Source organism: Ascaphus truei, chromosome 4 (genome assembly GCF_040206685.1).
Source record: "Ascaphus truei isolate aAscTru1 chromosome 4, aAscTru1.hap1, whole genome shotgun sequence".
NCBI lineage: Eukaryota > Metazoa > Chordata > Amphibia > Anura > Ascaphidae > Ascaphus > Ascaphus truei.
The window spans coordinates 286,671,452-286,687,770 of NC_134486.1; the positions used below are offsets into that span (position 1 = coordinate 286,671,452).

General features: G+C 44.5%; 1 protein-coding gene across 5 annotated transcripts in view; it reads left to right on the top strand.

Annotated features, from left to right (window-relative positions):
- Positions 1 to 16,319, top strand: part of AFG1L (AFG1 like ATPase) — a 173,815-nt gene that overhangs the window by 78,626 nt on the left and 78,870 nt on the right. For all 5 annotated transcript variants that reach the window (XM_075597572.1, XM_075597573.1, XM_075597574.1 and 2 more), the window contains one exon: positions 14,172 to 14,230. In XM_075597572.1, the coding sequence (XP_075453687.1) occupies positions 14,172 to 14,230 (59 nt within the window). The remainder of the gene's footprint in view (positions 1 to 14,171; positions 14,231 to 16,319) is intronic.

Genomic DNA, 16,319 nt, shown 5'->3' on the forward strand with positions numbered 1-16,319 from the left:
CCTCCAGTTGATCTGGCCTGGATTGGCGAGAGAGTTCGTCCTTGATGGGATCTGCCAGGCCTTGCCAGAATACGGAGACGAGAGCCTCTTGTCCCCAGTTAGTCTCGGCTGCTAGAGTCCGGAATTCCACAGCATACTGTGTCACCATCTGATGTCCCTGAGTGATCTGGAGGAGAGAAATAGATGCCATCTCCCGACGAGCGGGGGAATCGAATACCCGTTGAAACTCGGCTTTAAATGCCGGGTAATCTTGGGTAAGGTCAGAACGTCGCTCCCAAACCGGGGAAGCCCAAGCCAGGGCGCTGCCAGTGAGGAGGTTATAAATGTAGGCTACCTTCTTGTGATCAGTATTGTAGCGATGGGGGGCCATTTCAAACTGCACCTCACACTGGTTTAGGAAACCCCTACAATCTTGCGGTTCACCTGCATAAGGCTTTAGGGGAGGAATCCTTACATCTGAGCTGCTAACTGCGCTTGCGGAGTGGGGGCTTACATCTGGCGGGGTCGCGGTCGGTACCCTGTCTGAGAGTACTGCGACCTGGCGTGTAAGTGCCACAATTTGATCCGCCATGGCCTGGTTTTGCTGAAGCAGATTAGAGAGAAACTGCTGTAGTTCGGTCTGGTCTGCGTCTTGTGGGCTCGGCATAATGTTACGCCGGTGCTGCCCGCAGACCAGACCCGTTCCCCGAGCTGAAGGGGGAAGTGGTAATACACGCACCCGCAGCAAAGGGAGCGTGTCCGGAGTGTGGTATGAAGCGTTGCCAGGCCAGGTGTAGTAAGGTAGATAATACTTGCCAGGACCGGTTGTAGAGATAGAGTGATGAATGCCTTGCCGAGGTCAGGGAGTGGAGAGTGGAGATAGGTCGTAGTCCAAGCCGTGTTCAAGGGGTTACCAGAGTGAGCGTTGTCCAAGGGGTGCCGAGATCGAGAGCCAGAGGGGGTAGTCGTACAAGCCGCGTCAGAACCTGTGAAAACACTGAGAGAATCCAGAAGTACTTCCATACAGAGACTATGTCGAGCGACGAGTGATGGGAAGCACAGGCATAATAAAGCTGGGCAGGCCAATGGGAAAAGGGGGCAGGCCTGGAGGACTGCAAGGAGTCTTCCCTGATAGGAGGGAGGTGTTACAGCCCAGCTGAGTGTAATCCTTGATTTGCATGGAACTGTGTGATGCTTGGGGGCGACGCCTCACTGCAGGAGCAGTGGTTAAAAGTGCTCTGTTAGGCGTGTGCTCTGTAAGCTGGGAATGCCTGCACATAACGTCTGGGGCTGGCGTGCGTGTAGGTGTACATGAAGGAGGGCGTGGGTGCGCCCGGCGCTGAGCAGAGGAATCGCCGAGGGGAGTGATCCCGCGACGGCGGCAGGGGCGAGGAGCATGTGCAACAATGATTGCGCATGTGCAACAATTAAATTAGGGTGTTAATTGGACTTATTTGGACACCTATATAAGAGGACACTGTGGGACACATCTCTAGAACCCCTGAGGAAGAGAGCAGCTCGCTCTCGAAACGCGTAGGGTTAATTCGTGGGGACCTGAACCAGTGCATTGCAATTGCCTGCAAGTTCCGTGACGAATCTGCTGTTGACAATCATTTAATCCGCTCGAATCTGCTGTTTGGAAAGTACCAACTACCGCGAGGAGAGAACGCCAGTGCGGAGGGAGGCCCACGCTGTCTAGCGTGCACAGCTTTTCCTTTTGGCCCAAAACTCGGCGCAGCAGCGGTGGGAGCTGCACAAATCTACTGTGCTAAACCTGCCAAGCTGCGGGGAAACGAGTATCCAGAGAGGCACACACAGTCTGGCGTGCTGCAACCATCTCCCTGGCCCTGATCCTGATGCGGTAGCAGTGGTAGCTGGAAAAAGAGAGGGGATACTCTCAGATATATCCACTGCTTGTATATATCTTTCGTCTGGTGAGTGGGCAATCCACCCAGTGCAGCTGTTGCATGGTCCCATATTAATTGTCCTTAATTGTTACCCATTGTAATTTTCATTTGTATATGTTTTGTATGTCCAGTGTTTTAATTATTTTATTAAATGTTGTTATTTTCAATTCACCCTTGATCTCAGCTGATATATAATTAGTATTATTATATGTTGTTTGTTTTAACAGTATTACACTATGTTTTGTGTTTTTTTACTCTTTTTTTAAGCACATCTTTATCACCTGGAATCCTCATCGGTCTCCTCCTGGTGGTGATTATATCCTTTCTTGTTGGCGCCTTTTATAATACTAATCCCTTTTTTTTTTTCCTTTCTTGTTATCTGACCAGGGGGTCAGTTTTTAGTATATAGGCAGCCCCCTAATTTAGGGATTGATTATCCATATAGTTAGCGCTACCTAAACTGTGTTTTTACTTGGCACCATAGATGCCAAGACAGTGGCAGCAGCTTTGCTGAACATTTTTTCTAGGGTAGGTTTCCCTAGTGAGGTCCTAACCGATATGGGGTCGCAGTTCATGAGTGAACTGTTACATTGTCTCTGGGATGCATGCGGTGTACAGCACCGGCGCACTACCCCTTACCATCCCCAGACAAACGGATTATGTGAGAGGTTTAACGGTACCCTGAAGCAGATGCTTCGGACCTTTATAGAGGCGGAGGGGAAAGACTGGGAGATTCATTTACAGCACTTGCTGTTTGCCTACAGAGAGGTACCGCAGGAATCTACAGGCTTCTCCCCCTTCGAGCTACTATATGGCCGCAGGGTATGTGGACCTCTGGACCTATTCCATGAGGGATGGGAAGGGGAGGCTACTGCTACTGATGCTTCAGTAATCCAGTATGCAGTAGATCTCCGAGACCGGTTAGAGATGCTCATGGGGGTGGCCCAGGGCCGCTCAGACCAAGCAAAAGCAATGGTATGACCGGAATGCCCGTAGCAGGGAATTCATCCCAGGACAGCAGGTGCTTGTTCTCAAACCCACTCGGGAGAACAAGTTGATAGCTGCCTGGTCGGGACCGTACCCGGTTATCCGAAAGGTGAATGAGTACAACTACGTTGTACAGGTAGAGCCTGAGAGGCATAAGACATATCACGTCAATATGCTGAAAGAATACAGAGCACCGAGTATGGGAGCAGTGATGGCCATTTGTAGCCCACTGCTGGAGGATCCGGCGAGCAATGCTCTGCCTGATCTCCTAGGGGAGGCTAGGCAGGGACACACTGTGGAGCAGGTAGAGATAGGGGCACAGTTGAATGCTAGGCAGCAGGTAGAAGCCAGGGACATGCTAGCTAAGTTTAGGGCCCTCTTCACTGACATGCCAGGGACCACACATCTCACAAAACACCCAGTGCACACAGGGGATCTGCAGCCTCTGCATAAGCACGCTTATAGAGTGTCAGCAAAGGTCAAGACCATATGGAGAGGGAGATAGAGGAGATGCTGACCCTAGGGGTAATTACTCTGTCCCAGAGTCCTTGGGCAAGTCAGGTAGTCCTAGTCCCTAAGAAGGACAAGACCACCCGTTTTTTTGTGGACTACCGCTTGCTCAACGCTGGGACGGTGTCAGATGCCAATCCCATGCCCCGCATGGATGAGTTACTAGATGAACTCGTGGCGGCAAGGTATCTGACCACCATGGATTTGAGCAAAGGCTATTGGCAAATCCCTCTGACCCTGGAGGCTAGGGAGAAGTCAGCATTCATCACTCCAAGTGGCCTCTATGAGTTTTTAGTGATGCAATTTGGGATGAAGAATGCCCCGGCTACCTTCCAACGCCTGGTCAATAGGTTACTGGAAGGGATGCAGAACTATGCCAGGGCTTACTTAGATGACATTGCTGTCTTTAGTAATTCCTGGGACTCCCACTTAGGACATGTAGCTGCGGTGCTGGATAGGATCAGGGAGGCTGGGCTTACCTTGAAACCCACTAAGTGTATGGTAGGGATGGCAGAGGTCCTGTACTTAGGGCACAGGGTAGGTGGAGGGCACCTCAAACCAGAGCCAGCCAAGGTAGAAGCCATAGTTCAGTGGCCTGTTCCAAAAACCAAGAAACAGGTCATGGCATTTTTGGGCACCGCAGGGTACTATAGGAAGTTTGTCCCACAGTACAGCGCCGTGGACAAACCCCTGACTGATTTGACTAAGAAGCAACTGCCTGTGCTTATCAGCTGGACTCCTGCCTGTGAAACTGCTTTCCAGGCACTGAAAACTGCGTTTGCTGGGGCCCCCATACTGGCTGCCCCAGACTATACCAAACATTTCCTCATACAGACTGATGCCTCGGACTATGGCATTGGAGCTGTATTGAGCCAAGTGGGGGACGACGGTAGAGAGCACCCGGTTGTGTACCTCAGCCGAAAACTACTCCCCAGAGAGGTGGCCTATGCCACCATTGAGAAAGAGTGCTTGGCCATTGTGTGGGCACTCAAAAAAACTCCAGCCCTATGTGTATGGGAGGGCTTTCACGGTCCTCACAGACCACAACCCCCTGAGTTGGCTGCAGAGGGCATCAGGGGAGAATGCCAAGTTGCTAAGGTGGCCTTACAAGAATTCGAGTTTACTATTCAGCACAAAAAGGGTAGTGAAAACAGCAATGCTGATGGACTTTCACGTCAGGACTATCCCTCTGAGACTGAGTTCATTAATGGTGCCAGCAGTGCCCCACTCCCCGTCAGGGCCAGTGGGCCACAGGTCACCCATTAAGAAGGGTAGGTGTAGAGGGAGAAAGGGGGTGGCCCGGTATTAAAGGGGTTGCACCCCATATGGCCATCCCCTGACCTCACCAGGGAGACACGGGGTTAACTGGACTGCAGTCCAGGGATGTGGTTTGCACCTTGTTATACCTTGAAAATGTATGTTCCCCTGTTCCCATGTTTCACCTTTAATGTTGTTTCCCAAGGCAGGGATAAAATCCTGCAGAGATTCCTTTTTACAAAGGGAAGCAGATGGTCAGAGGGGCGACCCAATGTCTAGAGACTAAGTATTGATCAACAGACTCTAATTGTTACCTGAGGGCGGAGGAACATCAAACTGGAGTGGTTTGTAAGTGTTATGTCTACACCTACAAACAATGAAGCTCCTGCCAGATACTTCATTTGGTAGACGGGTCGTCGCCCCTGATTTAATTATGGGGCTACAGAAATAAGACCAATAGAGTCCCAGTACACATGGGCTAATTAGCTGGGGGGCATGGGCTAATCTGTGTCTCCACGTTAGGGATTGTATACAGATAATTGTTCACCAATAGTCTGTATTCAATGTTAAGAATAGGGTTACAGAGGTATATAAACTGTGTCAACCCTACAGTTTTTAGTTCTTCTTCTGATACCATCTTGAATGTCACCGGATTGCTGGAGAATTGCTAGCTGATACTTCTCCATTCCCCAACCCTAAGTAAGTGTTACCTTCTTGTCTGTTAATTGTACTATATTGCTGTGTTCACCTTATTTAAGGAATAAATTATATTTTATTATATCTAAGCCTCGTTCAGTTGAACCCAGATATTTGGTGTTCATTATATCTTGTCATAAGCTACCGTGACAGGCCATATAAGGCCCCTCCCTCTACTTGCGCCTTAGTCTTTTTCCTGTCCTCACAGCTAGGAGTAGGATTTTTTATTTTCTAAAGGGACTCACCTACTGCACCTTGTGCAGATATCCAGGGACCTCAGCCTCTCTGCCCTGAAACTACAGTCGACGCGCCCATGCGGTGGCAAAACGGAGACCCCTAAGAGTCGGGGGAGCCCTAGGAACCCAGTACATTCGTGGGGTGGGGAGCAGCTGCAGCCACGGGCCGTGGAGGCTTACATGCGAAGGAAGCCCCATTACCAGACAAAGGGAGGGGGAGCATAGCAGCTGAGCTTAGAGCTCCGTGAATGCTCAGACTCACCGCATTAGCGTCTGGTACGCTGCGGTAAAAGAAACCCCCCAGGAGCCCGGTACATCGCGGAGGGGGGAGCAGCCGTAGCTGCGAGCCATAAAAAAAAAAAGGCTCAGATTGACTGCGCTAGCGTCGGGAACGCTGCGGTAGAGGGAACAGTGCACGCGACCGCACGGGAGCGCGCACGTCACGTTCAGGCCCGGCGGATGCGTGCACAGATATGCGGGCCGTGCACGAGCACTGTGATGATGTCAGAGAAGCGACGGACACACTGTGTATGTGTGAATGAAAAAAGGTAGCATGGTACGCTCAGTAGGGAGAAGCCAAGTGCTGGAAATTGATTCCAAAATGGAGACACCTAAAAGTTCAGTTCCCAAGACTAGGTGAGTCCTTAGTTTTAGTTCTACATGGGAAAGAGAGATGGGCTATATACATTAGGGTGTATATTTAGTTTTTATTTTATTTTTATAAAATAGTTCGGCGGTTACCCTCCCAGAAGCAGAAACTTCAAAGGGTATGGGGGAATCCCTGCAACATAAAAGGAAGGTTGCTAAGAAAACTAAATGGTGCGCAGCTTGGAAGAAACCAGCCCTAATAGGGAAGAAATTATGTGAATATTGTCTTAAGGCAGCTGCAGGGGATTCCAACGAACAAATGAGCACTTTCCTTGTATTGATGAAGGAGGCAGTTAAACAGAGTGTTGATGCGGCAGTTCAGCAAGCAGTTAACCCTGCGCAAAAAAGATCTAGATCCCAAACCAGTCTAAGGGGAAAGGTTAAGGGGAAAGGTTTTTCATCAGATAAGTCTGACATTGATTGTTTTCAAGTATCGGAGGGTGAAATGGATTCATCAGATCAGGATATTCAGGAAGAGGAATCTGAATTTGATGTAGAAATGGTGGATCCACTCATCAAGGCCATGAGACAGGCATTGGAATTAGAAGATATTGAGGAGTTAACTCACAAGAAAGACAAACTTTTTGGGGCAAGACAAAGAAAAAGTAGAGTCTTTCCTATTCATCAAGTAATTAAAGACCTCATTCAAGTGGAGTTGGCGCGACCAGAAGCCAGAGTATTTACGCCTAAAAGGTTTGGGAAGATGTATCCATTCCCACAAGAGGAGGTAAACAGCATGCGGGTAGTGTCGCCGCCGACACAGCTCCGCGCGGGGGGGAACCGCCGCCGCCTCCGCCTCCAGCCGCCTCTCCCCCACCACACCGTTTCTCAGCAGCGCCTCACCTCCCCACCCGCCGCCGACACAGCTCCGCGCAGGGGAGGGGGAACCACCGACGACGACGACACTCGCCTCTGCCCCACCACACCCTCTCTCAGCAGCGCCTCACCTCCTTCCCACCCGCTGCCGACACAGATGCGGGGGGGGGAGGGGAAAGGACAATACCACTGCAGCCGCCTCTGAGCCCACCACCACCACCCCCCCTCTCAGCAGTGCCTCACCTGTCCACTCGCCGCCGACACTAGCGCGCCACCGCCAGTCAGCAGGGGGGGGGGAGGAGTCAGGAGAGAGGGGGGAGAGGGAGTCAGGAAAAGGGGGGTGGGGAGGGAGTCAGGAGAGAAGGGGGGGAAGCCCACACATAAATACATACTGACTGACACACACTCACTGACTGACTGATAACACACTCACTGACTGACTGATAACATACTCACTGACTGACACACACACTCACTGACTGACTGACACACACACTCACTGACTGACACACACACTGACACACACACTCACTGACTGACACACACACTCACTGACTGACACACACACTCACTGACTGACACACACACTCACTGACTGATACACACTCACTGACTGACACACTCACTGACTGACACACACACTCACTGACTGACTGACACACACTTCCCCCCTCAGTCAGCTCAGCTGCCAAACACACGGGGGGCACAGAGCTGTGAACAGGGGGGGGGGACGGAGCTGTGAACAGGGGGGAGGGGGGAAACAAAGCATTGAATGGGGGGGGGAATCGGAGCTGTGAACAGTGGGGGGAGGGGGGCGCAGCTCTGAACAGCTGTGAAGAGGGGGGGAAAAGAGTTGAGAGGGAGGATGGGGGAGCCAGAACATTACATCACGGGCAACGCCAGGTATATCAGCTAGTGTATATATATATAATCCCTTGCTGCAGTGGAAGTGCTGTGTGCTGGGGGATAATGGGGAAAGGCGGGGTTGCAGACCTGCCTAAGACATGCAGATGAGCATACAGTTGTATTTACATTTGCATATTTGCTTTGGAGGGTTTTTGTCACTTTTTTTACTCACCATAACTTAACTCAGTATTATGGCTGGCCTATCCTTTAGCTTCTTTGCATACCCAGTTAATCAACCCCACACTGATCAGACCCATTAAGGTCGAAACAGCTGTCTGTGGGTGGTTTTCTGGGTATGCACCTTAACCCTGGCTGTGCTCAAAGCTGTGACCATGCAGCAAGCTTAAGCCTATAGGGAACCATGTTAAAAATGGTTTTTGAAGCAAAAAGTGGCACTGTGTGCTCATTTGCATGTCATTTCCCAGAATCCCTTGCTGCAGTGGAAGTGCTGTGTGCTGGGTGATAATGGGGAAAGGCGGGGTTGCAGACCTGCCTAAGACATGCAGATGAGCATACAGTTGTATTTACATATATATATATATATATATATATATATATATATATATATTATACTTTTTCTATGGTACTGATGTAGATCCTTGCTTTTTATATTGATAATCCTTCTCTTTGCATTTGCTCATTTGTCTAGAGGATTTATTAGAGCAGAGAGTTTAGAGATCTTCAGTTCTTTATAGATGACATTAATGTTCTTAAATCCAAACACTCTGTCTCATTTGACAGTGTTTAGCTGCCACCGTTTAGAGAACAAGTTACCAAAGGGCTTCACCCTGATTTTGCTCAGTGTTAATTAAATAATAGGATTTGCATTGGCGCTGTTTGAAAACACCACAAGTTTACTTTTTTTAAATGCTTCCTATTCTCAAAGGAGGGTTTTCAAAACTTTACATATAACAAGTTCTCGATGGTGAAAGATTGGAGCAGAATCGTGTACTTCATTACCTTGCTAATTAACATCATATTTAAATTGGCGTATAAAAAAATCCCTCTTCAATTTAATCAATACAGTCTTTTCCCTTAAGTGTCATAGACTAACTATGGTCTTTCATGCTGAATAAATTCTGTTTTAAAAAAAGAAGTCGCCATGGCTTCAGTTGTGAGTCCTTTTTTGAGCTCCATTTAATGTACAGGCATACCCCGCATTAACGTACGCAATGGGACCGGAGCATGTATGTAAAGCGAAAATGTACTAAAAGTGAAGCACTACCTTTTCCCCACTTATCGATGCATGTACTGTTCTGCAATCGTCATATACGTGCATAACTGATGTAAATAACGCATTTGTAACAGGCTCTATAGTCTCCCCGCTTGCGCACAGGTGGGGAGCCAGTATTGCTGTTCAGGACGTGCTGACAGGCGCATGTGAGAGCTGGCATTTGCATATTGAGCAAGGGGCATCAGCGCGTCACTACTACAGCGGTGTGTAGGGCAGAATAAGTGTCCGTAGTCGCGAAGCGAGCGTACGGAAACAGGGGTATGGAGCTATTGAAAATATGTCCATACTCACAAGTGTACTTAAAGTGAGTGTCCTTAAACCGGGGTATGCCTGTAATGTAGGGGTGGTTGTGTAATGTTCTGCCCCTAAGCAAAACTTTGACTTTAAATTTAACATTCTCACTTGGGGCCAAAGCAAACTAAGAGCAGTGATGCGTTTAATGGGTTTAAAGTGTTGGTAATGTATGCATTAACAAAAAAACAGACATGTATAAAGGGTTTTAAAATAAGTTCTGAAAGTTTCAAATATTTAGTTTACAACCAAACTCTTGGGAGATATTCTTTGTCTTGTTTATTTACCTCAACTTTTTTTTATTTTTTTTTAAACTTACTGTATGTTTTTATTAAGATTTTTCAAATATAAATGTGGAGGGGAGTGGTACAGAAAGGGAAGGGGTAAACAACCATTTTGTAACAAAATTCTTGCAGTCATCAACAGTCACATTACATAGCGTACGACATTTTATAAACAACATATCATACTCTCCTCTCTCCCAGATCCTCTTTTCTATTACAATCATATCCTATCCCACATCCCAGGGATCCCAAACTCTATCAAACTTTCTTGTGGTGTGATTCAGAAATGAGGCGAGTCTCTCCATTAGTTGAACATCATTAATCCTTCTAATAACGTCTCTTCTGGAGGGCGGAAGTGTCTTCTTCCACACTGCTGCTACAGCGCATCTAGCCACTGTAAGGATATGCAAAAGCAATTTAACTGTATAATGATTCACATCCTCCATGGGCTAAGCCAGAATAATTAAAACTGGATCTAGCGGCATCTTGATCCCCGTCACAACTTCTATCAATTTCAGAACTTTCCTCCACTATATCTGCATTACTGGACAAAACCACCTGTCAAGGGTTGATCTATGGCTGGAGTGGATCCCAGTGGCAGGAACAGCAGGGAGCGTGGTCGGGGTCACAAGCAGAGGTTGGAGGCAGGTGGCAGATAGCGTGGTCACAAGCAGAGGTTGGAGGCCGGCGGCAGATAACATGGTCAGGGTCACAAGCAGAGGTCGGCAACGAGGAGACTGGAACAGGATAATAGCAAAAGCAGTAAACACAGGAACCTAGTAGGAGCTGAGGAACCAGTATAAACGGGCACTGGCAGACAGGAAGGGGAAGTTTATATAGGCAGGCTGAGAGGTAGAGCACAGGTGCAGAGGTGTTCGGTTTAAATGTTTGGAATGTTCCTTGAGAGAGCTAGCAAAGCAGCAGCAATCCCGGTGGCTTATTCATTTATAATTCACTTATAGCCAAACCATTATGTTCAATAGGACTTCAATTACTCTATTTCCACTGGCTCAAAACCACAAGATTGGCATAAAGCAGGTGTGGTACCTATATTTGAAAAATGGATTAGATCACAACAACAATAGTTGGGCTATTTGAAGGTTTAAAATGGGATAATATTCAGGAATACATAATGGATAATTGCATTATTAGTAATATTTTGCATGCCAAACTAACCTTATTACCTTATTTGAGGAGGTAAGTAGGAATTTAGACCAGGGCAATGCTGTTGATGTGGTCAACTTAGATTTTGCAAAGGCTTTTGATACGGTTCCACACACGAGGTTAATGTACAAAATAAATTATATTGTCCTGGGTAAAAAAAAAAATATTTACACCTAGATTGAAAACTGGTTGTAGGATAGACAACAGAGAGTTGTCATAAATGGTACCTTTAGAAGTTGGGCTAAAGTTATAAGTGGAGTACCTCAAGGTGTCATATTGAGGCCACTGCTTTCTAACTTGTTTATTAATGACCTTGAGGTTGACATGTATTATTTGTCTTAACTCTATGCCCAGGACATACTTGAAACCGAGAGGTAACTAACAATGTATTAGTTGTAAAAGAAGCATCTAAGAGGGTATATGGGAACTGTTTACAAATATATTCAGTGTCAATACAAGGAACTTCCAAAAGAACTATTCATCTCAAGGAAGTACAAATGTCCCTTAAGGTTGGACAAAAGGAGATTTCACGTAACAAAGGAAAGGGTTCTTTACAGTCAGAGCAGTTAAAATGTGGAATTCATTACTCATGGAGACAGGGCATATCAGATACAATAGATATGTTTAAAAAAAGGTTGGACATCTTTCTAGAAAGGAAAAGTATACAGGGGTATACCAAATAAGTAAACCTGGGATGGATGTGGATCCAGGGAGTCATCTGATTGCCGTTATTTGGAGTCAGTAAGGAATTTTTTTTTTAACAAGAAACCATACACAGGTAAAAGAAAAATAATGTGAATTAACTAATGGTAAGTACAAAAACACAGAAACAGATGAGCAAAATCAGACAGCAACACTACAAAAAAAAGGGAGAGGCTGAAGGCGTTCAAAAAGAAAAAATAAACGTTAAAATGGGGGCAAAATACCTTCTCATGTTCTCCACAGTACATAAAGATAGCAGGGGGAAAAGCTGGTAATGAAGTGTGGTACACAAAGGGGGCAAACAACAAGGCAAAAACAAAAAGCAAAAACACAACAACTGGGGTGGGGGGAAAAAAAGGCAGAAAAAGTGACAAGGGCGGCAACGTTTCGGGGGAAACCCCATCTTCAGGCCTGTTGCTTCAGGTGCTAAGCAACCACAGCACTTTCCTCAGAAAGCCGCCCCAAGGTGCTACCGACTACTCAGACCAGAAAAAATAAAAATACAGGAGTACTCTGGCACAGTTGCACAGAACAAACAGCCAGATATCGGTAATGTCCATCGCACAGCAGAGTAGAGTGAAGAAAGGGGACGTGCGAGCAACTGATAAAGGGCCCATAATGATGGCGTCATTGTGTAACGGTGTGTGGAAACCCAGACGGAGACCTAGCTGTAGTCATGGCAATGGCGTGTGACGTATCGGCAGAATCCAATCACCTAGAAGTGAACTGCCAAGGCAGCAAGTTGCAGGGAAAAAACAAACAAAAAACATAGGTCATCTGTTGGTGTAATCAAGAGCAGTATCATGCAACTGATGTCACACACGCAAACAGACCACATGAACTGCCTGGTAATAATGCTGGATCAATACACTGTAAGAACAAATATAGGATAAAGTATCTGTCGTCTCAATTTAGCATAGGTTGAACTTGATGGACATTACCGATATCTGGCTGCTTCTTCTGTGCTACTATACCGGAGTATTCCTGTACTTTTTCTTTTTGCTGGTCTGAGTAGCTGGCTACCTCTTGGAGCAGCTTTCTTAGGAAAGTATTGTGTTTGCTTAGCACCTGGAGGAAACCTTGCCACTACCAGCTTGTTTTTTCTGCTCTCTCGTTATGCACAGTGGAGCTCATAGGATAATTTTTTTGCTGCCTTTTTACGTTTATATTTTTAACTCCTTCAGTCTCTCCCTTTTTTTTGTAGTGTTGTTGTCTGCTTTTGCTCATCTGTTTCTGTGTTTTTGTACTTGCCATGAGTTAATACACATTCTTTTTTGTTTAACTGTATATGGTCTCTTGTTGAGTGCTTTTTCGTTGGAGTGCGGGCTTCCTACTTTGTAATTTGTCTGCAATATTTATTGTTCACGGCTCATTTCAGCCTCTTCACTCCTCTGCCAAATTCATTTACCCAGAGAATATAAATAAAAAACAAAACACAGTAATAATAGGGACTTACTTGTTTTTATATTTTTTTTTTTAAATGATAACATGTTTCGAGCTTAGTCTAGCTCTTTCTCAGGACTATTAATGTTTGAAGCTTTATTCATTATTTCTTTACTGTCTTAGCCACCTGATTTTTATTGACAATTAATAAAGGAACTCTTTGTTTACAGGATACAAATTATTCTTTAATTAAAATATTTCCCCAAAAATAAAATCTACATATGACAGTTATTACAAAAATATGAGCCTATATCTAATTAACCAATCTAATATTTCACTAGTGATATGCAGATTACCCTCCCAATCCAATCCTCTTCTAGCACCAGAGTTTACACATTGCTTTTCTTATGCCCTTCATGTCCCCGTGATAGATTTGACTTATCCCTTCATAGAAACCCAACATTTTTAACTGGTTTGACAAAATGTTGATTATGAGTTGGTTTTATTTACATGATATTTTTCTTTTTATAAGAATTAAATATAAAATACTAATAAAAAAATGTCATGCTCCCAAAACAATTTTGAAAGGGCTGCTGATTTATATACAAGATCAAAAATGATTAGTTAATCCACCATTCATTTACATTCTATATTTCTAAATATTTGTGTAATTTTTTTTGTAGCCGTAATGGTATTGTTAGAAATTTACTTTAGCTTTCTATTAAAATGTGAACATTTGTGGAGTTTATAGGAAATATAACAACAACAGTGAAATAGTTGAACAAAGCAAGGAAGGCTCTTTTGTTTAAGTACAGGGTTGCTCTATATGGTAATATGGCAATGATTTCTCTAGTCAGGGAAACCCTAGTTTCAGCCCCTATGCTCTTATATTGTAATTTTTTTCTGGTGAATACACTTTATTTTGCTCATGAAAATTATACATCTAATTTAATAGCATGCCTTTTGTATGTTTTACTTGGTTCTGATGTTCTCGCCTGATTTAAGACTAATGAATTTCATGAACTGTAAGAACAGAAATCAATTTTGGTTCTCGTCCCTTCTCTTTTGTTGTTTTCTCCTTTTATCAGTCTAGTGCTTTATTTGCCCGGCTAACAAGCTGGCATTGTTATTAGGGCTAAGTAGCAAAGCTAATACCAATTTTCTCTTTCAGACCTCTATAAAAATGGGCTTCAGAGGGCTAACTTTGTACCATTCATTGCTGTGCTGAAGGTAAGGAAAGTCACTTACTGAATGCTGCGTGTTTTGTCTGCCATATTCATTATGAAGAGTTTGTACAGGATTGCTTTGATCTCTCCTTTAATTAATCCGTAGTTACAGCTAATGGAACCAGAGTGGAGATGTAAACAACGTTTTTACTTCTAACTTGCACAAGTAAATAAAATGTTTCCATATAATTTGTATTAGCAATTAAACCTTATGAGACATAAAACATCCGTGCACTCACATACACAAATATCAATACAGAACTCTTTTTTCCTTCAGCTTTTCCTGCATTTATTTTTCATTGTAGGGATAAGAAGTAAAGTGACTCACTGGGAGTGCTTATTTGTATGTCATTACCCAGAATCCCTGGCTGCAGTGGAAGCATTGTTTGCTAAGAGATAATGGGGAAAGACAGGGTTGCAGACCTGTATGAGACATGTGAATGTACCTACCAGTGATTTTTATATGCTAAATCAAATAGTTGTACATTATTAAAGGTGATTGTAAGCAACCTAATCCAAATGGAAATAAGTATGTATAACATAAGTAGGTTTCTTTATCATAAGAGGGGAGTGTGCAACTTATTTACATTTACACTTTTATGCTGTATACTTGAGTTAACATAATGCAGGGGGAAAAAATGCTCAAATAAGTGGCTTCCGTTTCTATACTTTCTTATGCCGTGCTTTACAAGCTGTGTAATATAGACGTCATAAGCTCTAGTTTCCTATGTTTAAAATGGATAGAAAGCTTAGTGACACACTCAATGTGTTTCGTTACATAACTTCACCCAGAATACTTGTCTTTAACCACTGAACGATGTGGCCATGACGTGAATGCATGTTTGGGGAACCTAAGGCCGAGTCCCCGCTGGCGGCGCTTGGCGCGGTTACGTGTGTGCTTGTGTGTATGTGTACATATATATGTATGTATGTATGTGTGTGTATATATATATATATATATATATATATATATATATATATATATATATATATATATATATATATATATATATATATATATATATATATACACATGAAGGTCAGTCAGCACACTGCAGTAGAAAAGGTTATAATAGCAGATGCTAGTCCCATAGAAAATAAGTATGATACGAACCAATCCAAAGACCAGTAAAGAGACAGCACACCGCACGGGGTTAATCCAAAAATCTATATTCACAACATGAAATACACGTAAGCCAACGTTTCGGTCCCACAGAGAGACCTTCCTCAGGGCCCTCTCTGTGGGACCGAAACGTTGGCTTACGTGTATTTCATGTTGTGAATATAGATTTTTGGATTAACCCCGTGCGGTGTGCTGTCTCTTTACTGGTCTTTGGATTGGTTCGTATCATATATATATATATATATATATATATATATATATATAAATAAATAAATAAATAAATCATGAACATCTGGCACTCCTGTAGTAATATAATGACCTGGTGCTTATGTCATAAAAAATAATAAAGCATACATTACCAGCAAAGGTAAGGAGACAACAGCACTCAGAAGGTATAAGCAGCTATTAACTGTATTAAAGAAACTTGCACATATATCCAACGTTTCGGTCCGCTGAACGGGACCTTCCTCGGGACCTTTGCTGGTAATGTATGATATATATATATATATATATATATATATATATATGATGATGTATGATATATATAATGTGTTCTGGCTCACGCGATGCACGGGCACACACGCTTGGCACTTTTGTAAATAATTTTTTTATACTTTTCCGCTTGCTCAAATAGCCCGCAATTGCTCCCCCCCCCCCCCCCCCACGCGCGTCCGCAAGTTGCAGCATGAGCACGCTCAGTGCCAGCGGGGACTCAGCCTAAGTAAGATATGCAGGTATTTTGTATGGAGAGAGGTGAGTATGGCGGTTCACAGCCGTCCGCAGGCTAAATAGAATGCGCAATCTAAGAATGGATTAAAAAACTTTAATGTGCACTAGACATAACAGATGCCACAAGAACACTGACGCGTTTCGTCCTGTGTAAGGACTTTGTATGGTGGCAGGTTTTTGTCATTTATACACCCACTATAACCTGATTGTGTCTGGTTGTTACTAGTTTTACTAGTGATAG